General features: G+C 65.5%; 1 protein-coding gene across 2 annotated transcripts in view; it reads right to left on the bottom strand.

Moving 5' to 3' along the window:
- The window catches only part of DSP (desmoplakin), a 33,451-nt gene extending 7,549 nt beyond the window's left edge, over nucleotides 1-25,902 (bottom strand). Inside the window, exons 1-22 of one of the 2 annotated variants that reach the window (XM_056108494.1) lie at nucleotides 25,554-25,902; nucleotides 16,366-16,468; nucleotides 15,787-15,935; nucleotides 14,716-14,887; nucleotides 11,591-11,719; nucleotides 11,095-11,145; nucleotides 10,490-10,651; nucleotides 10,255-10,359; nucleotides 9,584-9,679; nucleotides 9,094-9,219; nucleotides 8,844-8,996; nucleotides 7,759-7,913; nucleotides 6,927-7,053; nucleotides 6,019-6,220; nucleotides 5,302-5,528; nucleotides 4,495-4,661; nucleotides 4,264-4,402; nucleotides 3,685-3,878; nucleotides 3,259-3,421; nucleotides 2,873-2,956; nucleotides 2,233-2,340; nucleotides 1,823-1,921 (exon numbers count right to left, since the gene is read on the bottom strand). In XM_056108494.1, coding sequence (XP_055964469.1) covers nucleotides 1,823-1,921; nucleotides 2,233-2,340; nucleotides 2,873-2,956; nucleotides 3,259-3,421; nucleotides 3,685-3,878; nucleotides 4,264-4,402; nucleotides 4,495-4,661; nucleotides 5,302-5,528; nucleotides 6,019-6,220; nucleotides 6,927-7,053; nucleotides 7,759-7,913; nucleotides 8,844-8,996; nucleotides 9,094-9,219; nucleotides 9,584-9,679; nucleotides 10,255-10,359; nucleotides 10,490-10,651; nucleotides 11,095-11,145; nucleotides 11,591-11,719; nucleotides 14,716-14,887; nucleotides 15,787-15,935; nucleotides 16,366-16,468; nucleotides 25,554-25,753 — 3,111 coding nt within the window. In that variant the 5' untranslated portion in view covers nucleotides 25,754-25,902. The remainder of the gene's footprint in view (nucleotides 1-1,822; nucleotides 1,922-2,232; nucleotides 2,341-2,872; nucleotides 2,957-3,258; nucleotides 3,422-3,684; nucleotides 3,879-4,263; nucleotides 4,403-4,494; nucleotides 4,662-5,301; nucleotides 5,529-6,018; nucleotides 6,221-6,926; nucleotides 7,054-7,758; nucleotides 7,914-8,843; nucleotides 8,997-9,093; nucleotides 9,220-9,583; nucleotides 9,680-10,254; nucleotides 10,360-10,489; nucleotides 10,652-11,094; nucleotides 11,146-11,590; nucleotides 11,720-14,715; nucleotides 14,888-15,786; nucleotides 15,936-16,365; nucleotides 16,469-25,553) is intronic. The other variant, XM_056108495.1, reaches the window with a different exon arrangement.
- Nucleotides 25,903-26,543: the final 641 nt, after the last annotated feature.

The raw sequence follows: 26,543 nt of genomic DNA, 5'->3' as shown, positions 1-26,543 counted from the left end.
TTTCTTGACTCAGTTGCCCTTAGTTCCTAGCACCCCCAAAGCAGGGTTCCGACGAGGGACTGAATGGACGCAGGGCAAGCTGTGAGCTACCCTGGCATCGAAATGGGCCAGGCCAAAGTGCCATGATACTCAACTATAAGTTGAGGGCACGATCATGGACAAATGCTGTCATGATCCAAAGTAAGTAACAACGAGACTAGGACCCTACTGGGGCTAGGAAGACATATATATATGTGTGTGTGTGTGTATATATATATATATATATATATGTATAGTGGAATATATAGTGAGATGTCCTCAGGAAGAACCAAACTGTAAGTTTATCTCTTACTGTGCTCATATAGAATGACATTGCTAGAAATATTGGAAGTAGACTTACTACAACTATTTAAGTAGATTACTAGCTGAGGAAAGAACACACCCTCATTGGGATCCCACCCTTGAGTGGATCTGCTAGTAATCTGGAATAATCTCTTTAGATGAGATTTTATCCTTGAGTCAGTCTCCTGGAGGAGTGGCCTTACCCCTCTTTGCTGACTTACTAATGTTCAACCCACCTTTGTGTCACCACCCTACGTGACTGCTATGTAAACTAAAACTGTAAGCTCGGAGGGGCGGGAGCTCAGGCGGTCTGGGGCTTGGGCTCAGGCCGAGGAGGAGGCTTGGGCTCGGGCTCAGGCTCGGGCTTGGACTTGGGCTCAAGAGAGCAGAGACTGAAGCCAGGCTGAGGCCGTGCTCGGGCTTGGGAGCTCGGGCTCCAGAGGGCAGAGTCAGAGGTGAGAGTGAAGATTGGAATGAACTACAATTGATACCGACCAGCCTGGCCCTTGTTCGTTCCTTCGCCTGCCCACCACCATCGACCTCCCCGGGGTTGGGGAAGCGACGTGGAACTACCGAACGTGGGCGGCGGGAGAGAGAGAGAGCGGCCGGACTCTTGAAAACACACAGATGTGGATACATGTGCATAGACACGCATGCACAGATACACTTATATGAACACACGTGTGCATAGACACACATGCACAGATGTACACACTTATATGGACACGCGTGCATTCACACACAGCACAGATACACACTTACAGGGACACACGTGTGCACAGACACGTATGCACAGATGTACGCACTTATATGGACACGTGTGCATAGACACGCGTGCACAGATGCACATACTTATACAGACACACATGTGCGTAGACATACATGCACAGATAAACACACATGAACACACGTGTGCACAGACACAAGCACAGATACACACACTTATATGGACATACGTGTGCACAAACTCACCCTTCCTGGTATACGTGCACCTTGACTACACACACATGCACGTATACGCCATCACAGATGCGCACACACATGCAGGCACGCACACACAAAGGTGGAAGGGGGAAACCTGGACCGAACTCAGAGACCCCGGTACTCTCGCTGGTGTCCACGGATGCGTGGACGGAGCCGTCAATGCCGCGTCATGGCTGAGGCCCAGCTCCCGCATCGGGAAGCCCCAAGCCGCGACGCTTCTGAGCGTCTGCCCACCCCGTGCTCCCCCCTCCCACCGTGGAAGGCGTCCACGGAGCCCGTCCAGCCGCCGGACTTGAGAGCAAACGCAGCCCTCGGCGTGGAGTGGGCAGCCAGTCAGGGTGCCTGACAGGAAACTGAAGACCGACCGGAGTGACCAAGTGGTGTGAGCGGCAGGGTCCGCACGAGAGCGAGAGCCCAGAGCCGGTGGCCGTGGGGGCGTGGGACAGGCGGGTCTCCGCCCTGCCTGAGACCCTCGGGTGCTCGGGACTGCGGGGTGGGGGGCCGGGGGGAGGCGCACCTTCAGGTCCTCCAGGCTCTTGAGCATCTCACTGAGGAAGTGGAAATAGTCCCCGGACCTGGTCAGCAGCTCCACGTAGCGGGAGTGGATGTCGGCCGCCTGCGGGGAGGGAACGGGCAGCCTGAGCGCCAGTGGCCAGTGACACCCAGAGCAGGCGCCCTGTCGCGGACGGCCCCTCACCCAGGTGGCAGGATGCCCTCCACCCCTGTGCTCTGTGGCCCCAGGGCCCCCGACGAGGCCCCCCCGGCACGCGGAAGGAGTCTCTTCCGGAAGCCCAAGGCCGTCTCTGCTTTCAAAGACGCCTCTGCAAACCGAACCCAGGGGCCGGTTTCTGCAACCCCTGAGCCAGCAGCGGGCTCAGGCCCGGCCCCCCCGGCCCCCGCTCCCCGGTCAGGGGGCCCAGCCGTCACCTCCTGCAGGATCACGCCCGAAGGTGACTGCACCATGGTCCTCTTGATGGGGATGTTGAGGAGCGTCTCCAGGCCGGACGTGTACGAGGCCAGCTGCAGCTCGTAGTCCTGCAGGAAGGGGCAGGGAGCAACGCGCTGGGCGGCTGAGGTCTGGGGGGCCGGGCGCCAACACCCGCATCTGAGGCCACCCCCCGTGGGCAGCTCGCCCATGCACTCGCCCGGCAGAACCTCCTCAGCGAGCAGCTGGGGCGGGTGCCCACCCCCAACTCCCACAGGTGGGGCCCGGCGGACCCCGAGGCGGCGCCCACGCGTGGCGGGGTCACAGTCGTGGCTGAGCGGCTCCCAATGCACCGGGTCGTGGCTCTGGCCTCCGCGAGTTTCTTATCATGAAGGGGGACCAGGAAGGGTCGGGGAGATGCTCAGAGGACCCAGCTTGGGTGTGGCGATAGGAAGCCCAGCCCCTCCCGGCCACCCCGGACCCTGAACTCAGACCCTGGAGGAGGCCCGAGCACTGCCAGGTGCGGCCTCCAAACAATCCCTTTTTTTTTTTTTTACTTTTTAAAACAAAGTGAACAAGAAAACAACGCAACCGCACACACCCTCCCCCGGAACAGCGACGGTCCCGGCGAAACCCTCGCACCTTAATGGAGTTGGCACAGAGCTCGGCCACCTTCTGCACCTCCTCCGACTTGTCTCTCTTGCCGCAGATCTCATTGTGCAAGTTCTGGAAAGGACGCGGGCGATATCAGACAGGGGCAGCACACATACACCGCGGGCCGCGTCCACGCTCCACACCGCGAGGCCGCTGAGCCCCTCCCGGGAAGGGCTCACGGGGGTCTCCGGCTGGGGCTCTCCCCTGCTCCCCACGGCCCGGCCCAGGAACCCTGGAAGCTGTCGGGTTCCAGAGTGGGGCCGCGGCCCGTGAGGTCGCTGGGGGACGCTCCCGGGGAGGCCCCGTGGGTGACCGGACGCTGCCGGGCCCCGTGAGGCGGGGGGGACAGGGCGTCGGGGCACGGGGACGCCCACCTTCTGCTCGTTGAGGAAGCGCATGACCGTGTTGGAGTCCCCGAACTTCATGGACTCCAGGGCGTCCTGGCGGCGCTTGGCGTCGTACAGCCACTTGCAGAAGCCCTGGTAGTTGTCCCGGTAGTTGCGCAGCTGCTTGATCTGCTTCTCCAGGTCCCACAGCCTGGCCGGGGCACACGGGCGTCACCAAGGCCACTGGCACGCAGAGCCCTCGCCCGCTCCGCACAGAGGGGCCCCGGTCTCTGCCCCTTCCTGGGAAGGAGTCTCACGGCCCCCTCCCGCACGGAACTGAGGGCCACGGGGAACAGAAGGTTCCAGAATACAGAACGTTCTGGTACCCGCAGCCAGGGAAGACTCGGGAGAGGTGAGTGGGGCCGGCTGCGATGTCCAGGGGCCCCTGCACGGGCGCCCCCTCCTCCTCCTCACCTGAAGTCGATCTGCTTGTCGATGCGCCCCCAGCGGTCGGTGAGCACGGTCACCTTCTCGGCGAACTTGCCCAGGTCCAGGTCGTACAGCGGGTACTGCTGGCTGGCCTGCGTGTGCGTCTGCTGCGCCTTCTGCAGCTCCGTCTTCATGGCGGCCAGCAGCGACTTCTTCAGGTTCAAGTCGCTCTTGATTTTCTGCCCGGGCGGGAGCAGGAGCTGGTCAGCGTCACGGCCGAGATGGACACGGCCCCGCCTCGAGGGACCCGCGTCCGCCCCAGAGAAACACACGGGACCCGTGCCAGAACCCACCCCGACAGCTGGGCCTCGTGCCGCCTTTAGGAGGGAGCCCGGGGCCGGAGGGGCAGCCGGTCACTCGCGGCCGAGCCTGCAGGGCCTGAGCAGTGGCACCCTCGGGCCCGCCGGGGACGCTGCCCGGGAGGACAGCCCCCAGTGGACCGACAGGAGGCTGACTCGAAAGTCTCCGCGTGTGATTCGCCCACGGAGCGCCGGCCCCGCCCTGCCAGGGCTGCGTGGTTCTGCCCCGACACGGGAGAGGCCGAGGGGCCCCGCGTGGCCTCACCTTCAGCCCGCAGCGGTACGCCTCCACCTTGTCCAGGTCCAGGCACACGGTCTCCTCCTCGGTGAGCCGCGCCTCGTACACCTTCAGCATGTCCTCGGTCTGCAGGATGGCCTGGAGCAGGGCCCGCACGGTGCTCAGGCTGCAGGCCAGAGGGACGTTAGCGAGTCAGATACCCCCAGAGGGGCGGGGGCCGGGGAGGGCAGCGGTGCCGGTCAGGGCGGGCGGCGTCACCTGCTCAGGTAGCCGTCCGTCACGCCGTTGATGTTCTCCAGCTTCTGGAAGAGGCCGAACACCTCGTTCTGCAGGTAGCAGTACTTCTCGGAGCCGCGGAAGTTGGCCAGCATGTCCTTGAGCTGGTTGAGGACCTCGGCGATGGCCTGGGAGTCGTTCTGGACGCTCTGGGGACACAGGGGGGCCGGTGGGTGCCCGGGGAGGCAGCCAGGTAGCCGGGCTCTGGCTCTCCCCAAGTCACTGAGCGAGACGAAACGCCCCCGTGGGCTCAGAGGCGGCAGGAGGTGCCCGCGGTGCCATGCGGGCCCTGAGCCGGGCAGCAGGTGGGGTGCCCGCCCTGCTCCCCAGCCTTTCCCCATGCCGATGAGCAGACGGGCGCTTCAGCGGGACCAAGCACGTGTCCCACAAGGGCCAGACTCAGCCACGGCAGCTGAGGGACCTTCCACGAAGGCAGGTGTGTGGGATGGAAATTTCCTCGATACCCTGGCCCACGGGGCTGAGACTGCACCCGGGCAAGGGCACTCACTGTGCATGTGGCATAGCGGGGCTCAGTCCCTGGCACCCCATATGGCCCCTGAGCACTGCCGGGAGTGATCCCTGGGCACTGAGCTGGGAGTGATACTGAGCACTGAGCTGGGAGTAATACTGAGCTCAGAGCCAGGAATGATGAGCACTGAGCTGGGAGTGATACTGAGCACTGATCTGGGAGTGATACTGAGCACTGAGCCAGGAGTAATACTGAGCACTGAGCCAGGAATATACTGAGCACTGGGCCGGGGTGAGCCCCGCGCAGAGCTGCCGCGGTACCTTGAGCTCGTTGATCTTCACGGTGATGTGGTGGCAGGAGCTCTGGTCGGCCAGCAGGGTGCTCCTCAGCGCGGTGCGGCCCTCGCAGTGCTCCATCTGCCGGCGCACCTTCTGCAGCTCCAGCAGCAGCCAGGCCTCCTGCTTGTCGCTCTCCCGGTTGGCCTCCAGCACCTTGTTGTGGTTGACGTCCTGGCAGGCGCCGAGGTGCGTGATCTCGGTGGTGGTGACTGGGGGACACGGGCAGACCGCGGTCAGCGCCCTCGGGCCCGGATCCCCTGCCCCAGAGACGGCCGGGACCCTCGGCCTCTGCGGGAGGGTGGGCAGCCGTGGACTGGCTCCTTCCTCCTCGGACCGCAGGGCTGCCTGCCCACGGCGCGTGGGGCTGTGGGGATCGGTGTCTCGAGCTTTCCGGGGGGGGGGGGGGGGTGGCGGCCACGCAGAACCTGCCACTGGGCAGTGGCCATGCGGCTCGGAGCACGCAGAGGCAGCAGGGCCCGGGAGGGCCGGGAGCACGGTGCCCGCCCGCAGGCGCGAGGCCACAGTCGGCACTCACAGGCCTGCACCAGCCACGTGCCGCGAGGGGCCGCCGTGGCGCTGGTTGGGTCCTGGGGCCACCACCACGTGCGCGCGACTCACAGCCACTGCGGCAACCCCGGGGGAGAGGCCGTCCAGCCCGGGGCTTCCCCGAGAGCCCGGGGGGAGGAGCCGGCGACCCACCTGTCTGGTGCTGGGGGTGGCCGGGCAGCTGGATGACCAGCGTCTGGTAGTGCTTCTGGGCGTCGGTGAACTGGGACTGGATCTTGCGCTTGTCGTCGTCCCCGAACATCTCGGAGCCCTGGCTGTTGCGGATGAACTCCTGGTAGTGCAGCTCCAGGTCGGAGATGGTCTTCATGTAGTCCTCCTGCCGCATGGTCTTCAGCTGCGGGAGGCGGGCTCATGGGTGCACGGGCCACGGCGCACTGCCCAGCGTGCAACACGCCCGCCCACGTGACGCTGGACACTGGCTGGAGTCGCCAAGCCAACCTGCGCTCACCACTGTGGTCAAATGCGACCATGCGTGACCTGTGGCTGAGGCCACGTGACGGAGACCACAGGCGGCCATGCGACTGTGACACGGTGATGGTCACTGTGTGGGTCTGTGACCACATGGAACTGTGTGTGGCCCCATTTGACTGACCACGTGTGAGAATGTGAGATAGTGACCACGTGTGTGAGCCTGTGAGACTGTGACAGTGGCCATGTGTGAGCATGAGAGACTGACAGTGACCACATGTGAGCATGTGAAACCACTTGTGACACTATGTATGAGAGAGGGACAGAGAGATTTGCTGGACCACCCTGGGCCGAGGCAGGGCTGCTTGGGAAAGGTCTGGGGTTTGGAGCTCCCCGCCGAGACCCTGAGCCTGGGGGTCCCCCTCCCCCACCCCCCAGACCCTCAGGGGGCTGCAGACTGCCAGGAAACAGCTGCGCTAAGACGTCTCCTGACTGCCCCAACCCACGCGTGTCTGAAGCCCAAGGCCAGCAGCGGGCCCCGAGTCCTCCCCAGGGCCCCAACACTGGGTCAGGCCCCTGGAGGGAGGCGGTGGGGGACGGCCCCGCGTGGCAGGTGGGCGGCCCCGGCGCACCTTGGCGATGGTCATGGCACGGATCTTCTCGATGTCGATCATGCAGTAGTGCCAGGACACGAGACTCTTCATGTTGATGTACAGCTGGTTCCAAAGCCCCAGGATGGCCTCGTAGTACTGCTCGATCCTGGGGACACAGGCCGCTGTCTTTGTGAGGCCCATGGGGCCCCCCTCCTCTCCGACCACGCTGGGCACCCCTCACTGCCACCCGACCTGTGCCGGCAGCGTTGCAACGACACAGCGCCAAGACGCACCAGGGCCCGGGGCTGTGCGCCCATTGCACCTTCCTCGGCAATGAGGGACTGGATGGATTTATTTTTTTCTTTGGTTTTGTTTTGGGTCACACCCAACTGAGCGCAGGGCTTATTCCTGGCTCTGCACTCAGCGGCCAGTCCTGGCAGGGCCCAGGGGACCAGATGAGGTGCTGGGGACCAAACCCGGACCAAACAGCAAGGCCAGCGCTGTACTACCTGCTGTACTATGGCTCCAGCCCTGCTTGGATTTATTCTTATGTGGGGTTAGAATCCAGGACCTCACATATGCAAGGCTGTGCTAACCACTGAGCCACCTCCCAGGCCCCCCTGCTGTGTTTTGCATAGAGGCTAGTGTCTCACACACACACACACACACACACACACACACACACACACAGGCTCAAGACTCCGCCCACTGGTGCACTCCTGCTCATCCATGGAGACGTGTCCATCCCTCTGCCCTGCAGCAATGGCCCAAGGGTAGCCCTGAAGGGGCCAGTGTGCCCAGGCCCCCGGCGAGTGATCGTGGTGTGGGGGTGGGGGGCCATGGTCTGGGGAAAACCCCGGGGGTCACTCACTTGCAGGACAGGTCCACGGCCAGGGGGTTGGGCGGCGGGATGATGAGGCCCACGGAGGGGACCAGCATGTCCACGCCGCCTGGGCCAGCCACATACCACTTGCTGCGCTCATTGTTGTCCTTCAGGATGCACTCGTCCCCCTTGTGCACGATTTTCTGCAGGGGGACACAACGGCCTCAGGGCGGGAGCGGACGCGGGGCTCGCCCAGGCCCTGCCTTTCCTGTGTCTCCTCCCAAAGGTAGGACCGGAGGCACCAGGGCCATTGCGGGGACTCACGCCTGGCGGGACCCCAGCCTGGGAAGCCCCCGATAAAGCAACCCCCGCCCGACGGGTCTGTCTTTGTGAGGCCCGGGGCTAGGGGACGCTTGGGGTCACACTGCTGCTCGGGGACATCAAAGATAAAAGAGCCCAAGGGCCAGCAGTGCGAGGTCTCTGGCTGATGGTCTGTACCCAGAGGCAGGGGAGCAGCGTCCCGAGGGGGCCGGGCTGGGCATCTCCCCAGCTGGAGAGACAGCAGAGCACGCCCGGCTTGGGGTCACGTGTGCGTCTCTTCCACGCGTGTGCTTTCATCGAGTGTCACCCCATGGGAGACAACTGTGGCCTCTCTAGGCAGCTCATGGGATTTTAGAGTTCCTTCTGATTCACGCCACACCCAGCAGTGCTCAGGGCTGACTCCTGGCTCTGTGCTCAGGGCTGACTCCTGGCAGTGCTCAGGGCTGACTCCTGGCTCTGTGCTCAGCGCTCACTCCTGGCGGTGCTTAGGGACCATACTGGGTGTAGGACTGACCCGGGCCAGCTGTGTGCAGGGCAGAACCTTGGCCCCCTGTGCTATCTCTCCACACTGCTGAACTCTGGCCTCACTTCTGCAAGAAACCAGACCACTGCTCTGCTCTGCGCCTGCTTCTGCCCGCTTCTCTTGGGCGGGAGAGGGCGAGAGCCCCAGGCGGACACAGTCTCCGCGTCACGAAGTCACGAAGGAGCCCCGCTCCGCCCCCACCCAGAGACAGCCACCGTCTTCGCCCCCGGCCCGGGCTCAGAAGCTGCAGCGGGGACGGGTCCCGGGGCGTGGCCGCGGGCAGGCGCACCTGGTCCTGCTTGTAGTCGCAGAGCGCCCTGAGGATGATGGGCTTGTTGCTCCGGTACTCGGGGTTCCGTGGCTTCAGCTGCACGATCTTCTTGGACTTGTTCACCAGGTTCTGCACCTGCCTCTTGTACTCCAGAATCTTCTCGCGCTCTTTCTGCAGACGCAGAGGGAGGGAAGCCCGGCTCAGGACTCGTGGCTGGGGCAGGGGGGTCCCGGCAGCGGGCGGGGGTGGGGGTCTGCGGCTGGCTCACCTCCAGCTCCTTGATCTGGTCCAGCAGGCGCTGCAGGGGCATGCCCTTGTCGCAGGGGAACTTCTTCCGGATGGAGTCCTGCAGGCCCTTCAGGTAGGCCTCCGTGGACTGCGCCTCCTCGAAGAACTGCAGGCGACAGACCCGTCACGACACAGCCCCGGCGGCCACACGCCCCCGTCCCGACTGAGGGCGTCTTGGGGCTGGTCGGGCGACTGTGACGCAGCCCAGAGGGGCCCCGGGACAGGCCACGGGCTGCACAGGGCCCGGGTCCGCCTCACCCTAGCAGAGATGGTGATAAAACCCGGCACAGCCATGCCTGCCTGGAGGCTCCGTGGCGTGACCACTCGCGTCACGTGACGCTGGGACCCTACGGGGAGCTGCCACCCGATGACCAGCCATGAAGACAACCGGCAGCTGACAGGCCACCCTTGAGCGCTCCAGAGCCCAGCCGGGACACATTCCAGCCGCAGGGACCAGGGCCACCGCTGACCTGGAAGTAGGCGGCATTCTCCTTAAGGTGCACGTCAATGCACTTGGTGATCTGCAGGATCCAGCTCCACTGTGTCTGCAGCGTGTCCATGTAGGCCTGCAAGGACAGTGTCCACCATGTCCAGCGGCGAGTCACCGCTGACCAGGCCGGCCCGCACGGGGAACGTGAAACTGCCCACAGGACAGGCGTCATGCTAGGATCCAAAGTCGGGTTCCCAACCCTGATGGACCTTCACTGGGGCCGGGGTCCCCCCACGCCCTGCACCAAGGCCTGGGGCTGCTTCATGCCCAGGACGCCCCGCCCGAGGGCCTGGGAGGCTTCACTTCACGGCCACTGGGGGCCCAGAGAGGGAGGCTGAGGCAGAGGCAGCCGCCAGGGCCCAGGCTGCACCCGCCTGTGTCTATAAACCGAGCTCCCTGGGCACACGGCGTGTCCACTTGCTCCCCAGGGCCCGCAGGGGCTTGGGTAGGAGAACGGCTGATTCCAAACGTTCCCACCCAGTCCACGGGCCACAAGCTTCCTATTGGCCATTTGGCCCTTGGCAGAATAAGAACATACGCTGGCCGCCTGGTCCGGGTGCCAATGCCGAAACAGCAGGACAAATCAGCCAGGCTTGGGACGGAGAGCCCAGCTCCGAGCCTGGTCACGGGAGGAGCCCGGGGGCCGCCTACCTCGATCTTGTCCGAGGCCGGGTGCTGGCTGAGGACCAGCTGGTCACTCTCCTGCTTCAGCTTGTTGAGCTCCTTCTCCTTCATCTCCAGCTGGCTCATGCGGACCTGGGAGAGCCAAGGCCTCTGAGCCGGGGGGGGGGGGGGGGGGGGGGGGGGGGGGGCCGAGGGCTAGTGGGGGCGGGGGGCGGGGGCGGGGCCGTGCCCGGGGGCCTCGGGGCGCGGGGCCGCGCCTCACCGAGAAGGCCTCCTGCTTCTGGGCGATGTTGGTGTTCCGGTCACTCCAGTCGTACAGCAGCTCCTCCTCCTCGCAGTCGTTGATCCACATGATCTCGCGGGACGTGGCCTGGATGATGTTCTGAAGCTGGCGCAGGTGGTCCATCCGCTCGAAGGACGCTTTCTGCAGGGAGGGGGCGTGTGGGTGGGCGTCAGAGCCCAGGTGGGGGCCCCCGGGTCCAGATGCTGGTGCTAGAGCCTAAGTCTGCGGCTCACGTGGGAAAGGGGCTATTTCCGTCCTTGTTTTGATTTTGTTGGTGGGGGAAGAATTTGGGTTTTGCTTTTCAGGTCCCACCCGGCGGTGCTCAGGGGCTCCTCCTGGCTCTGCACCCAGGGATCACTCCCGGCGGTGCTCGGGGGACCCTGTGGGATGTCGGGGGTCAAACCCGGGCAAGGCCAACACCTTCACCCCTGCACTGTCCCTCGGGCTCTCCTGGGCCTTCAGAACTCCCGAATTCAGCCGCCCTGCCGCCCTGGAGTGTGGCGTCTGGGTGGCTCCCGGCCCCAAGGAAGGGGAAGGACAAGCCTGGCTGAGGGGCCACGGGGCTCGGGGAGGGGCCGACCTACCAGCAGGTTCTCATACTCCTCCTCCAGCTGGTAGATGGCGGATTTCTCCCTCTGGAAGACAAGCAGGGCCGTGGGGTCTGAGGACGCAGCACCCAGCCAGCTGCGATGGCACAGACCCCGGGGCAGGCGAGGGGGCCGCTGGGACCCCTGGGACCCGCCTGGACCTGGCCTGTTTCACACAGTGACCATCATGCCCCCATGAGAGCCCACGGGAGCCCACAGCCCGGGGAGGCCCCCTCTGCCCACCGCCCCCCTCACGGGGGAGACGCGTCCCTCACAGACCCATCGCACCCCACGTCCCCACCAAGGGAAGGTGGCCAAACACCGCCCAGAGACGGAGAAAGGGGCGCAGGCACACACTGCCCAGGCCACCAGGGCCGGGCGGGCGAGGACACCGCTGGGGGTCAATTGTGGGACTCCCCAAGGTCCCACGCCCTGGACGCCCCCAGCTCCCGAGGACATGCGCCTGGAAGCCCCCAGCTCCCCCGTGCCGTACCAGGTCGGCCTTGATCTTGTCCAGCTGCCAGCGGTAGTCCCCGATGGCGTTGTGGATGCTGCGGTGGCTGTTGATGTGCTGCTCCACCGAGCCCAGGTCCACGCCCCAGGCCATCGCGTCCATCTCAGCCTGCCGGAGAGAGCCGTCAGGCCGGGCACCCCTCGCCAGCCCGACTTCCCCGGCCCGGGATGTCACGAACCCGGTTCCGACCAGACTGTGGGCCCACGTGTGTCTCCGCCCATCCCCGCTGGACCCGGCCGGACACGCTTCAGGACGGGCCCCGCGAAACCCTGCCATGGGGGCTGGAGCGACAGCACAGCGGGCAGGGCGTTTGCCTTGCACGCGGCCAACCTGGGTTCGATTCCCAGCATCCCATATGGTCCCCTGAGCACCGCCAGGAGTAACTCCTGAGTGCAGAGCCAGGAGGAACCCCTGGGCATCGCCGGCTGTGACCCAAAAAGCAAAAGCCATGGCTGGGAAGGTCACAAGATGTACCCAGCACATGCTCACGCACACGCGTGTGCTCAATGCCCAGCACTGCACACGCGTGCACAGGCATGCACACACAGTGCGTGTGTGCACAAACGTGATGTGTGACCTTGTCTTTAGGGACCGCCTTTTCTTGTTTGGCTCTTGGCGTAGGGGTCGCATCTGCGAGGGCTTCCTCCCAGCCCTGCTCAGGGCCCCCACCTGCGTGCTAAGGGCCAGCCCCCGGGGCTTCCATCACTGTCCTCCCATTGTTCATCAATTTGCTCCAGCGGGCACCAGTAACATCTCACAACAAATTGTAAGACTTGTTGTTACTGTGTCTGGCATATCGAATACGTCACGGGGAGCTTGCCAGGCTCTGCCGTGCGGGCGAGATACTCTCGGTAGCTTGCCAGGCTCTTTAAGAGGGGCGGAGGAATCGAACTCGGGTCGGCCGTGTTGGCTTCCATCACGGCTGTTTTATTTATTCATTTATTTATTCTTTGCTTTTTGGGTCACACTCGGTGATGCTCAGGGGTTCCTCCTGGCTCTGCACTCACGAATCACTCCCGGCAGTACTCGGGGGACCCTAAGGGATGCTGGGGGTCGAACCTGGGTCGGCCGTGTGCAAGGCCAACGCCCTCCCCGCTGTGCTGTTGCTCCACCCCCATGGCTGTTCCAGGGCGCGTCAAGGCTTCGGCTCAGGTGGGTTCAGGGGATTCTCCCCGCTTTCGCTCCCACAGGCTCCGGCTTGCCCCTCTGGCTCCCCTGCCCAGCAACGCACCTTCCCGCCAGGGGGTCAAGCTCCAGGGCCCACTGCAAAGCCGGGCCGCCACCCCTCTGCCGCCCAGGTGGACGTGACTCATCCCCGCCTGCTCCGCAGGCCTGTCCCAGCCCGGCCGACAGAGAGCCTGGCCGAGAGCCTATCAGCAGCTGAGCTCTCCTGGGAGGAGACGGGGTGCGGCCACTGTCGGGGCCAGCAGCAAGTGCTCTGATAACCCCAGCACGCTCAGAAAGCCGACGGTCACCTGTCACACGAACACAGGCACGGGGCCCGGGGCCGGAAGCGGGAAAGGGTCTGGCCCTGGCAGCGCTGCCTGGGCTTCTCTGCCCTCCAGTGCTCAGAGCCCCTGGCCACCGCCTGAGCTGGGGGACGTCAGTGGTCTCGCCTACAGTCCCTCTGGGCCAGGGCTCCCACTGAGGGCCCCTCCAGGAGAGGGGACTGGCCAGAGAAGCCGCAAGTCCAGCTGGGATGGCCACGTGGGTGGCCAGAGAGCATCCCTGGTGTGCGGGCAGTGGGGGACGCCCCATCCCGCACAGTCCCCTGTGTCGTGATGGGCTGCTGTGTCTTTATTTTCCTGCAAGGGGTGGGGAGGCACACCTGCAGACTGACTCCCAGCTCTGTGCTCAGGGATCACTCCTGGTGGGCTCGGGAGACCACACGGGGGGCCGGGGTCAAACCCGGGTCGGCCAGTCCAGGGCAGGCTCCTCCCACTGTGCTCTCCAGACCCCCCAGGCAGAGATGGTCTGGGTCTGCTACACCTGCCTGCACCCCCAGTCAGGAGCCAGAATCTCCCTCTGCTCTTTACTCTTTCGAAGGAATCTGGGTGCTGGGGGGGGGGGCAGTGCCGGGGTCTCACACGCACAAGCCCCTGCCGCCAAGCTCCGACCCCAGCTCCGGGCCCAGAACTTCTCACCCCATGGCCCTGGACACGTCACCCAGGGCTGCCCACGCACCGCCGCCTTCCCGGGACCCCCCGACTCCCACGTCGGGGAGGCCGGCCGCACCTGCACATTAGGGCGCTAATCACCACCCAGGATGAGGGCCCTAATCAGCAGGAGTGCCATTATCTCCGCCCCCCCGCTCCCCCCACCCCCCACGCCAGCCAGGTGGCCGGGCTGAGCCCGAGGCCCCGAGCCGGAAGGGCCGGTTTCCCCGCCACCCCACACCCTGCCTCTCCTCCCCGCTCACACCTGCAGACGCCCACTCTGCGTTCACTCTCGCTTTTGGGGGTGGGGTTGGGGTCACACCTGTGCTGTGGGGCGACCCCGGCAGTGCTCGGGGGTCCTGGTGTGGTCACAGGACGGGGCCAGGGTCTGCGGGACGCCACGTGTCCGCTCGTGCCCTCCCTCCCCCTGGACTCTCTCCTTTGCTTTTTATTTTCCTTTTCTCAGTGTTGGGCCACACCCGGTGATGCTCCGGTTTAGTCCTGGCTCTGCACTCAGGGATCACTTCTGGTGGGCTCGGGGGACCCCGGTCTGCCTTGGATAAGGCAGCTGCCCTCCATGACCAGCCCTGTCTCCGGTCCTCCCCTCCCATTTTAAAGGAACCTACAGGGGCACCTTCTGGTTTGCTCTGAAGGACAAGCAGGCCCGCGGCCCCAGGAGGGTCATGCCCGACCCCCGCAGGTGTGAGGGCACAGAGCTGAGGGTCCTGCTGCAAACCTGGAAATAGGGCTGAGGGGGTCAGCGCTAACGTTCTGGACAAAGGGTCAGGCCGGCCCGAGGCGGGAGCCCTAGCTGAGCCCTCAGTGGACAGCTGCCCGGCGAGCGCAGACACCACCAGCCGGTGGGGAACGTGGGCTCAATCCCTGTGTCCCCACCATCAGGACCCCCAACGCCGTGCTGCCCCCGCCCCGAGCTCGGCCCCAACTCACCCGCTGCTGCCGCATCCAGCCCAGACACTCGCTGGTCAGGCGCTTGGTGAACTCGTCCCAGCCCGAGCCGCTCTGGCAGGTGTAGCCGCCGCCCTTGGAGCTGGCCCTGCGCGCGCGGGGGGCGCTGATGGCCTTGTAGAGGGCGCGCATCTGTTCCTGCAGCTGGAGCAGCCTGCGGGGAGGACACGGTCACCACCCGCCGCCGTCTCCGCCCGCTTCCTTCGTGTCCGTTCGTTCGGTGTTTCGGTCACACCCGGCGGTGCTCAGGGGTCACTCCTGGCTCTGCTCCCAGGAACCCCTCCTGGCGGAGCTCGGGGGACCTATGGGTGCCTGGGATCCAACCCGGTCGGCACACGCAAGGCAAACGCCCTCCCCGCTGGGCCCTCCCGGCCCTCGCCTGAGCTTCTAGATGCTTCCGCACCAGTACACAGGAGCTGCCCAGGCCTCCCGGGAAGGGCCGTGTCTGGACCGTTTCTGACCTCCAGAGCTGCAAATGCTCTGGACAGTCCCGGGACCTTTAGCTGGCCGGCCTGGGGGCGTCCACACGTTCCCTCGGTTTCCCCCTGGAACTTTCTTGGACCCCCGGGTTCGTGGTGGGAGCCGAATGAGCTGTGGCACAGCTGACTCTGGGTTGCTCTGGACCACCCAGGCGGCTGGACCCAGCGTCAGAGGCAGGGTGGGCACTGGCCGGCGGGAGGGCATGCGCCAGGGTGTGAGGGCCGGGGTGCCCGCCCAGCCCACACAGGGGCATGAGCAGATGCCCAGTGGGCCCTGTGGGTGGCGAGCGCTCTGGGTGGGGACGCTGTGCTCCATGCACAGTGCTCCCCCACCCCCTGCTTCATCGTCCTTTTCTTGCTCTTGGTTCTGGCCCATACCTGAAGCTGCTCCCAGCTCAGTGCTCAGGAGCAGCAGTTGGTGGGCTGAGGGCCCCGTGGCCCCTCCGCCCTGGCCCCTGAGCCTCCTCTCCTCGTCTCACTGACTCTCTCAAAGAAGGTCGTGGCCCACGTCCGCCAGGGCGCCCCCTCATCGGCCGGGCTGGCCTCGGGACAGCGCGGCGGCGAGGTGCAGTACCTTTTCTGGTAGGAGTCGCAGGGCTGGCCCATCTGCCGCATCTCCCGGATGAGGCCGTCCGTGATCTCCATCTGCTCGTTGGCCTGCGCGAAGCACTCGTCCAGCTCCCTGCTGCGGCCCAGCTGCACGCCGTCGCCGTACTTCAGCTCCTGGGGGCGGGACGCACGGGGCTGGGGCACGTGTCCGCAGGCTCTGCGGGGGCTCACGGCAAAGCAGCCTCGGGCCTGGGGGGTCGGGGCGCGCAGAGCCGACGTGCAAGGGTTCCAAGGCTGCCCTCTGAGCGCCTTCGTGGGTGTCACGAGGCTCAGGCACAGAGCCGGCCCCGCAGAGGGCGCTCAGCCCCAAATGGACGGACGGATGGACGGACGGAGAACACGGGACCTGCAGCCCACCGCCGCCCGCGCTCCACGCCCCCCTGCAGGGCCAGGGCAAGCCCCCGCCCAGCGCTGGCGGGAACCCACCTCCCACCTCCAAAAGCTCGGCACCAGCAACCGCGGTTCCCAATCACGGGGCTCTGGTGGCCAGCCGTGACGAGCGGTCACTGCGGAGGGCTGGCCCGGCGTCCCCAGCTGCACTTACCGGCTGCACGATGAGCTCCGCCCGCATGAGGCAGTCGGCACAGTTCTGCAGCAGCTCCTGGATCGTGTTCTGGTTCTGGTGACGGGACATGGTCCCGGTTTGGCTGTGGGCAAGCGCAGAAGCCGGCGTCACCCCAGACTTCAGCGCAGCGCTGGCCGAGGGAACGCTCCCCACCTCCCGCGTCTGCCCCGCTCGGTCACTCGAGGGTGGCTGGGCCCCACCCCCAAGAAAGAAGGGCCTCCAGACAGGCCCCTCCAGACAGGACCTTCCCAGGGCCCAAACGATGGGTGTTTCCCATTGAGAGCACATGATTCGCCTTTTTTTGCTTTTTGGGTCCCACCCAGCAATACTCAGGGCTGACTCCTGGCTCTGCACTCAGGAATCACTCCTGGTGGTGCTCGGGGAACCCTGTGGGATGCTGGGAATCGAACCCGGGTCAGCCGCATGCAAGGCAACATGCCCTCCCCGCTGTGCTATCGCTCCAGCCCCAGAGAGCACACGATTTTCTGACCGACAGAACTTTCCTTGATGTTCTAACAAGCTCTACCCTCCTTTAAACTACAGGGCCCAGCCAGCAGCTCCCACTTTGCGTGAGGCCCAACAGGACCACGACCCACAGGGCAGGGAGGTGGGGACTGTCCAGTCCCAGCTGCAGCCTTCGGGACACTGGCCACAATGCTGGACCGTGGACGGGGCGGCTCCCACCCTCCCCGGTCCCACAGACATCCAAGATTGGCCTCTGCGTTGTCGAACAAAACCCCATGCCCACAGTGGGAGCTCTCAGGCAAGCGAGGCTTTCATTTTTTGGAGGGAGAGGGTCCCATCTGGTGATGCTCAGGGGTTCCTCCTGGCTCTGCACTCAGGAATCACTCCTGGCGGTGCTTGAGATATCACAGGGGATGCTGGGAATCGAACCCAGGTCAGCCTCATGGAAGGCAAACGCCCTCCCTGCTGTGCTATCGCTCCGGCCCCGCGAGCGTGGCCTTGAGGGAACCAAGGAAGGGAGAGGGGCTCCTCTCTGGGGTCTCCCGGGCCCAGCTTGGCAGAGGTGTCCCCGAGCTGGGAGATCAGCCACGGGCCTGGAGGGAAGCACCCCCCGGGTCCTGGGACAGGGGCCCACGGGTGAGGGAGCGGCCCTGGGTGCTGGTGTGGACACAGCACGCTGCCCCGTGGGGGCTCTGGGTGCCCATGGTGAGAGCGGGCACGGGCAGTGTGAGAGGCAGATGATGCCTCCCTCCAGCTGGCCTCGTGCCCACAGGCAGTGCCCGGAGGGGTGTGGGGGGGGCGGGGAGCGTGTGTCACACCCTCTGGAGGGGACTGGAGGCGGCTCAGGGGCCGGGCACCCGCATGGCAGCAGGGATGCCAGCTCCATCCCGGACACCATCGGGCGTGGTCCCGAAGCTGAAAAATCACAATGAATCTTTTCCAATAAGAAGACCTGGATGACGGCAGAGCAGGGCAGCGGAGGTGCCCCCCTCCCCAGCCTCCTCCCCCTGGGGCTGGGTGCGCCCACCCATGGCCACTCCCCAGGCAGGCCTGGGCACCTCACTGCCCACCCAGCAGGGGCACGCCCCGCCTGTCCGTGAATACAGCGTGGAACTCGAGGCGCTGCTGACGCGGGCGGGCAGGCGGGCGGGCCGGGCTGGCTGTCCGAGCTTGTGCAGGGTTCCTGCAGGCTCCCAGCCAGCCCCTTTCCAAAACCCCATGACAAAAGGGTGGGAAGCCTCGCGTCTGAGTCGAGGGAGGAAACAGAAGCTTCCTTTATGAGCCGCAGGGGGCACGCCCGGGCACAGGCCGCGACAGGCCGTGCCCTCACCTGAGCCCCAGCCAGGCCCTGCACCTTCGCTGGCGGTCCCTGAGGGGGAGGCGCCCTTGGAGGGCCGAGAGGCATCAGCTGGGGGGAGCGAGCCCTGGGGGTGCCTGGCTCTCCTCATCCCCCACACACACACGGAGGGAACAGGCAACTCGCCATGCCCTGGAGCCCCGGGGAGGGTGAAGCTGGGGCTGGCAGCTGAGTGGGGGGGTTAGAGAAAGGAGGACAGGGACGTGGGCCGGACCCTCCTGCCAGAGGGCCGCTGGCCTTCGGGGAGCAGGCTTGGAGCCCCAAACCTGCTTCCAGGACAGCCTGGGGCTGGGCTCAGGGTCTCCGTCTGCTCGCGGCCCCGACCCCCTCGGGGTCCTGCTTCCTTGGGGTGTCACTGACTGGCGGGTGGACGCAAGTCTGGCCACTTCCCGGAGATCCTAGGGGCAGGGCCCAGCCGTCCACACCCGCCTCTCCCTGCAGGAGCAGGGGCTGGGTGGGGGCACCCCAGGGACCCCCACGGGTCTCAGCGTGCAGAGCCCCTGCGTGAAGTGGGGTGTCTGGAGACAACACTTCTTCCCCTGGGACCCTAACGGTGTCTGAGCACCACCATCCCCTCCTGCGGTGACGGCTGGCTGCTGATGCCTGGGACCCTATTCTCTGCGGAAAGACCTAGAAGCTGGGCCCCCCACTGGGAATGATGCAGCACCATCTGGAACACCCGGGTTTGGGGGGGTGGGGAGCAACGTGGAGCATCGATGAAGAAATAAGTTCCCCAAGTCATATTCCTCCAGGAACCCCTTCCCTAAAGCCTGGTGAAATGGTCCACACTGGCACACACCAGCGCCTGAACCAGGCTGGGACCCAACACACCTCAAAGTCCACCCGTAAGCCCACGTCCAGGGGGTCGGAGATGAGAGTGCCACTAAGCAAACAAGCCCAGGGAGGAGAGCAGAGCCCCCCTGCCCCCGCCCCATCCGGCCTGGCAGGACCCTGGAGGGCTCCCCACCGTCGGCTGGGGGAGGCTGGCGTCCGCCTTAAAGCACTCCGCTTTTCCGAACTCCCATTTTATCTTCACGCCTGGCTCGCAAGGACTCGGTGACTCATCCAGCAGAGAACCTGCCTGCACAGATCGTGTCTGAAAGTTCATTCTCGAACCTGTTTGAACAAGGATCACTCCCAGGTGGCTGGCAAGGGCCTGGCGGGGCGCCCGGAAAACCCGAAGTGGAATCGCGTCCCCGGAGGGAGCCGGCCAGCAGAGGGCCGCCGCCAGCTGGGTGCCCACCTTCAGCGGCTGAGCGCAGCCCACCACCTGCGGCCCAGAGCATCGCAGGGGAGAGGGAGCCGCTCCAAAGGGGGCCCGAGAGCCCACACGCTCATCAGTGCTGTCTCCCCCGGTGGGGGCACCAGACCAGGCCAGCAAACAATCAATGGCTCAGTTTGGCGAACCGACTTTCTTCTCTCGGTGAGCACCTTCCCGTGGGTGCTTTCTTGAGAGCATCAAGAGCCCTTTCTCCCCCTCCACTCTCCTGTCCTCTCCCGCTCTCTCTCTCTCTCGCGTGTCCATCCGTCTGTCCAGCTGCCCATCATCCACACGCCCACTGCGTAGCGGTCCTGCCCCTCCATCCGTCCCCCGCCCTCCCAGCCGCCTGCTCCTCTCCTTGGTCATCCCCGCACCCCCAGGCCTGGACCTGGGCCCGGGGACCACGTCCCCTGCCCTGGCACGGACGGCCGCTGGGGGCCGTCAAAGCCTCGTCAGTCCCCCCAACTGACTTCTGGGAGTTCCACTCGAGGGTCCCACACAAGAGGAGGGAAACAGGGCCATGACTGTTTCCCCCGAGAGGTTTTGCGTCTTCCGGCCTCACATGCTGGGGGGAAAGGCGGCTCAGATGGAGAAGGGACCGCCGAGTACAGGGTGCTAGAGGGCCCGCTGGGGATGGGAGATGCAGCGAAAATAGACCACAGACCGAACGCGAAGGCCACTCAATACTTGCACTGCAGACCAAAACACCCTAGAGGTCAGAGAGAGTGAAAGGGAACGCCCTCCACAGAGGCAGGGGCGGGAGGGCGCGGGAAATGGGGGGATGGGAGGGATGCTGGGGACACGGGTGGTGGACAAGGGACAGTGGTGGAGGGATGGGCACTCGGTCGCTGTATGGCTGAAATGTAAGCACAAAAGTGTGTCAGTCTGTAACTGTACCTCACGGTCATTCATTAAAAAAATTTAAAGCTTTTGGGGCTGGAGCCATAGCACAACGGGGAGGGCATTTCCCTTGCACGCGGCCGACCCGGGTTCGATTCCCAGCATCCCATATGGTCCCCCGAGCACTGCCAGGAGTGATTCCTGAGTGCCTGAGCCAGGACTAACCCCTGAACATTACCAGGTGTGACCCAAAAATAAAAAAAATTAAAATTAAAAACTTTAAAAAAAAAAGTTTTTGCTTCTTCATGAGCGGGTGTTTCCCAGCCTCTAGCCCCCGCCCATCAGGGGAACCCCCCTGCCCTGTCCTGTGCCCCCTGCCCTGCAGAACCCCACCCCGCCCCGCCCCCTCCCCTGACAGCACAGCTGTGCACCGGGAAGTTCCCCTGCCAGGTCTGTTGGCTCATCAAACAGGACAGCACCTCAGCACCCAGCCCCGGGCCCCAGAGCGGGGAGAGTGCAGGCCAGCCGGGACCCTCACAGAGACCCCGGCAGGGACTGTGTCTCCCCACCCGCCCCCCGGCCACCCCACATGGTGCAGAAAAGGGTTTCTTTCCCCAGCGAGCTTTGGAAATCTGTTTCTCCTTCGATGAGCCTGTCTCTGGGGGAACTCCGAAAGCCGAGCGGCCTCCAGGCTGCGTAAACTTGGCAGAGAGGCAGCCAAGAGCGAATCATTAACTCCCGGGGAGCTGGCAGGAGGCACCCGCAGGCCAGGCCTGTGCCAGGCCCAGGGCCCAGAGTCCAGGCCCCCGTTGTGTGGGGGTGTGCCCACTCCGACAGCGCCCCCAGAAAGGCCGTCCTCCGCCCCATGGGGCCAGGCAGCCTTCCGAGCTTGCTCAATGTGTTTCTGCCCAATGTCAGAGTTTGAACTTTGCCCTGTCTCTCTGAATGCTAGCCATATCCTGCAATAAATCAATGCCTGAGCTATGCGGGGCTTTCTGAGAAGGAGCACGAATGCTTGTTTACGTGCGTCTTCTATGTTTCGGGAAGGATTATTTTAGGTATTACCTTTACCGTTGTGAAATTTTGTTTTAACGTTTTCATCTTCCGGTGTTCGCTGCTACTTTGAAATGAAGCTGATTTAGGGATAGCTGCCTTTTGTCTCGTAGCGTGAGAGTCTCACTCAATTGTGTGTGTGTGTGTGTGTGTGTGTGAATGCCATAGAAACATCTACACACGTGATTGTGTTGCCTGTTAATAAAGAAGACTCCTTTTCGTTTCTTAAAAAATAAAAAAGAGGGGCTGGAGCAATAGCACAGCAGGGAGGGCGTTTGCCTTGGCCGCGGCCGACCCGGGTTCGATTCCCAGCATCCCATAGGGTCCCCCGAGCACCGCCGGGGGTGATTCCTGAGTGCAGAGCCAGGAGGAACCCCTGAGCATCGCTGGGTGTGACCCAAAAGCAAAACCAAAAAGAGTGGGTTGAGGAGCAAAACAAAACCAGCTTGAAGCCGTGCTGGGAGGCGGAGCGAGCTTTGAAGACTCCCCCAGGTGCCCACCTGAGCCCTCCAGGTAAGAGCATTCCCAGACGGGCCTCTCCCGGGCATCACGCAGGAATATCTGGGGCTCACAAAAGCCAAAGCCAAATTGCGGTTCCTATTCTGAACGACTTCCCCAGTGGAAATTTCATTCTGAAGCAGCCTCAGCCCAAAGTGGAATGCGAGTTCTCAGGGTGCCCTCGAGGGCCCCCCGGGGCAGAGTCAGGGGCACATGCAGGGTGTGGCCACCCTGCTCAGAGATGTGGGGCCCAGCACCCTCCCAGCCAGCACCAGCTCACAGAGCGGCCAGCTGGAGGCGTTGCCAGCAGACCACACCTCCGGGAGGCGGACAGCCCCCCTCGGGCAGGAAAGACTGGTTCTCTGGGCGCCGGGCTGGGCTGCAGCTCGCCCAGGCCCGGGGGCAGGTGGGCAGGCGGGCATCAGCAGTTTCTGTCTTTCCCATGATGTGGCCGGGCTCTGCAGAGATGAGGTTTCCCAGGAAACTGAGACCCCTCTGATGGCTGCGGGGCTCCTGGCGCACACAGGGGTCCCTGGCCGCTCCCCCTCCTCTGGAGTTCTTGGGAAAGAGGGCAAGGGTTTCGAGTGAATACTTGCAGGATGCACACAGGGGCTGTGGCCAGCCTAGGGACACTGCCCCCCCCAACCTGGGGGCTGCCCAGGTGGCACACTGCTATTCGATTTTTTTAAATGTCTGGTTTGGGGCCCAGGTCCAGGGGTGCTCAGGGCTGATGCTGGCTCTGCACTCAGGCTTCACTCCTGGCGGTGTTGGGGAACCTTCGAGGGGCCGGGGATCACGGCCGGGTCAGCCGTGTCCAGGTGAGGCGCCCTTCCCGGGAGCTATCTCTCCAGTCCCACGGGGCAGCTGTGATTAAAGTTTCCCTGGAAGTTTCCCCGAGACACAGAACTGACTCAAACTTAATGACACGGCCGGCTATCTGCCCGAGGAGCCCCACACGCATCTCCCCTGCCATCTGCCCCAGAAAGAAAACACAGCGCTCGCTCAGGGTGAATCACCACCGGGAAGCCTGTTTCTCAGACCCTCCCTCCGCTCCTTCTCGCCGCCCCACCCAACTCACCCCACTGTCCACCGTCCGTTCCCACGGCCGCCACCCCTGGGGACGCCTCCTCACCCCCCCACCCCGTGCCACCAGCCTCTGTGCCCATCCCAGCTGCCACCGGCCAGGGGGTGGGGCTGGGGCTCTCCCTGGCCTGGTTCCCAGGAGGCCTGCAGGGCCCACAGGGGTCTCTGCACGGCCCACGGCGCTCTCAGGCTCCTGGTCCCACCCCACCAGCCCCAAGCTTACTCCTGCTCCCCAGTTCTCAGACCGGCCCACTCCACTCAGGGAGCAGGGGCACCCCAGACTCGAAGGCTCTCCCGTGGGTCTCACCCCTGCAGGGTTCTCAGGGCCCCCATCCGCACCTGCACTGGCCCGGTGTGACCCCTCACCCCACCAACTCTGCAGAGATCACACACACACACACACACACACGTGTGTGCACCCACACACACACATGCACACACACAGGACCGCAGCGGTCAGCGGCCGCCTCCTGACACCTGGGGTCCCTCACCCCCATCTCTGAAGTGCAGAAGCAGTGAGCCCAGGGGGTCGCCACTCTCCAGGCCCCCGAGAATGAGCTGCAACCGCCACCCCTGGGTGGGCCCGAGGCTGCAGGCAGGGAAGTGGGGGGGCGTCCCAGCACGCCACGCTTCTGAAGTCCTGCCGCCGGCTCCCCTTTCATCCTCCCAGACCCACGCTTTGATCTCAGCCGGGGCTGCCCTGGGTGGGTCTCGGGCCAGGTCACCTGGCCACCAAGTGCCACGAGTGGCCTCCCAGCCCCTCAGACCACTCTTCCAGGACACGCATCCCGCGGGTCGGGAGACCAGGGTCAACACCTGGGCTTGGCCCAGAGAACGGGGTCGAGGCTCCGGAAATGCACCTGGTACCGTCAGGCACCCCACACACCCCAGCTGGGAGGACCGTGAGAAGCAGCATGTGGGCGAGGACGCCACGGCCTCGGGGGAGGGGAGGCCAGGCAGATGCCCTGTCCTAAAATGGGCATGTGTCCTGCCCGCCAAGGGCGTGCAGGGGACGGTGCCTCACGGGACTCAGAGGGCGACAGGACACAGGCCTCCTCGGCCCCGAGACTCCCTCCCCCAGAGCACAAAGCCTTGGTGCCCGTCTCAGCCCACCGAGAACTGGGCGGCCTTTCATACAAACACGCCGGCAACTCCAGGACGGCTCTCCTGAGCACCCCAGGGTGCCAAGGAGCCTGTCCTTAGGGCCTGCCCTCCCGCTCTACTGCGTGGCCAGCAATGGAGGGCCTCCTGAGGACCCCGGCACATACCGGGCCATGCAGGCAGGCGGGCGTGCCCCCCTCCCGAGTGCCCGCCCCTGGGAAACGCCAAAGTCAGCGTTTGGCGATGTGGGCGCTGCCCTGCTCCCCCCAGGAGGGGGCTGTGCCCAGCAGGTCCAGGCAAGGCCCGGAAGCTGTGCTCTGCTTGGGATGACTCAAGCCCAGCCTGGCACCGGGCTGGCACCCCGGCCTCCCTGCGCAGACGGGCGCTCTCCTGTTTTCTCTCCTGGGAGCAGCAAAACCCGGCAGGCATCTGGGCGGGACATCGTGGGGGGGGACGGGGACACCCAGTGTCCTACCCAGCTCACCCACAAATCTGCTCCGGTGACCAACCCACTCTGAGAAGAAGCACTGAGTGAACGCCTCCAGGGACCACCCAGCACGTTCTCAGAAACCCAGGTCGGGGCTGGGGTGAGAAGAGGCAGGAAAGGCCCCGCCGGGTCCCAGGGCACCACCAGCACCAATCCCTGAGCACAGAGCCAGGAGTCAGCCGTACACAGGCAGTTGCGACCCCAAAGCCAAGAAGGAAAACTAAATCAAGCCGCTTGGTTCATAAACACGCCCCCAAGAGGCACGGCTCAAGAATCGGCCCGGGTCTCTGCGCGAGCACAGAAGCCCCTGTACTCCCCCAAAACTGCGCTCAGAGAGGGCAGGGTCGGGGTTCAAAGGATCACTCAGGGTTTGACGAGGTTTTGATTAGGTAACGTCATTGGGAAACCGCAGCCAGTTGGCCCTTGCCGGGCACGAGCGCCCGTTTCCTGGAGAGCCCGGTGGGTCTGGCTGGAGCTGGGAAGGAAGGCGACCCTCTTCCCGAGGCCGGAGGAGTGACTCCCGGGGCCCTCCCGGCCGCCCCCTGACCGGCTCTCTCGCCCCGGGCCCAGGCCCTGCGCGGGGACACGCGCCTCCCACCTGTCCGGGCTCCTAGGGAAGCCCGGAGGGGCGTGCGCAGGGCGCCAGGTTCGGGTACGGCCCTCGGGGACGCGCGGCCTCGCGCCAGAGGCGCGGAGGAGGTGGGTGGTGGGCGCGTCCGGGGGTCGGGTGAGCTGGGGGGACCCGAGAGCGCGCTGAGCCTGCCGTGCCCACACCCGGGGCCCCGCCGCACCCCGCCGCGGCCTTTCCAAGTTTTCCTTTGTGCTCCAACCCGGGTCTGACAGCGCCGCGAGGCGGGACGGGAGGTCCCCGTGCGCCCCCCGCGCGCGTCCCGTAGCGCGCGTCCCGTGCGCGCGTCCCGTGCGCCCCAAGTGTCCCGTGCGCCCCTGTGCGCCCCCCCGGGCCCCCCGTCCCGGGCTGGCCGGCCGCAGCCGGGACCGACGCCCGCGCCCCCCGGACCCACCAGTAGCCGTCGGAGTTCTGGTCGGTCACGGTGCAGCGGCGCGAGTAGAACATCCTGCTGGTGGTGCCGCCTCCGCCGCCGCCGCCGCCGCCCCCGCCGCCGCCGCAGGTCACCTCGTAGCGCAGGTCCGGGCCGGACTCGGCGCGGGTCAGGCGGCCCAGCGTGTTGATCCGCGGGTGCGACCCGCCGTTGCAGCTCATGTCGGCGCGCGGGGCAGCCGGGGGTCCCCGGGCCGGGTCGCGCGCTCGGGGTCGGGGCCGGGCCGCGCTGGGCGCTCGGGGCCGGGCCGGGCCGCGCGCTCCGGGCTCTGGGCCGGGCCGGGCCGCGCGCTCGGGGTCGGGGTCCGGGTGGGCTGCGCCGGGCCGGGAGCGCGGGGAGCGGAGCAGTGGCGCGCGGGGCGGCCGGAGCGCAGACGACGCCGGGCGGCGTCGGGGTGTTGGTGTGGGTCGGCGGCGGCGAGTCTCCTCCCCGCGGCCCGCGGCGCCCGGCCACACCTGGCCCGGCTCTCCCCGGGCGGGGCGCGTCCCCGCCCCCCGTGTCGCCGCCGCCGCGCCCGCGCGCGCCCCCCCCCCCACCTGCGCCCGCGCGCTCCGCCCCGCGCCCGGCCGCGCCCTCGGCTGGGGGGCGGCTGGCTCAGCGCAGCGCGCGCGGCCCGGCCCTGCTTTTCAGGATTCCCCGGCCCGGGGAGGTGCCCCGCAGGCTTGGCTGGGGGGACGGGCGCAGCTTCGTCCCTCCCAGGGCTCGGATAGATTCCCGGGAACCCCGCTTCCCCGGGGCCTGGGGTGTGTGCGAAGGTTCTTCCCGAGAGCCGGCCCTTCGTGGGGCGCTTCCCCTTCCGGGGCTCGTGCTACTTCGTGTCTCTTGCGTTTTGGGGGGACCCCTAAAGTGAGAAACTACCTCGATTATTAACCCCAGATCCAGCCTCCGGATGGGCGCACAGAAACCCTTTCCCAGGACCCCCTAGAAACCGGGTTCCCGCAGTGCCCCGCC

This window comes from Sorex fumeus, unplaced genomic scaffold (genome assembly GCF_029834395.1).
Source record: "Sorex fumeus unplaced genomic scaffold, SorFum_2.1 ptg000218l, whole genome shotgun sequence".
Taxonomy (NCBI): Eukaryota; Metazoa; Chordata; class Mammalia; order Eulipotyphla; family Soricidae; genus Sorex; species Sorex fumeus.
Note: the sequence above shows the minus strand (reverse complement) of the source record. Positions and strands in the feature narration are given on the sequence as shown.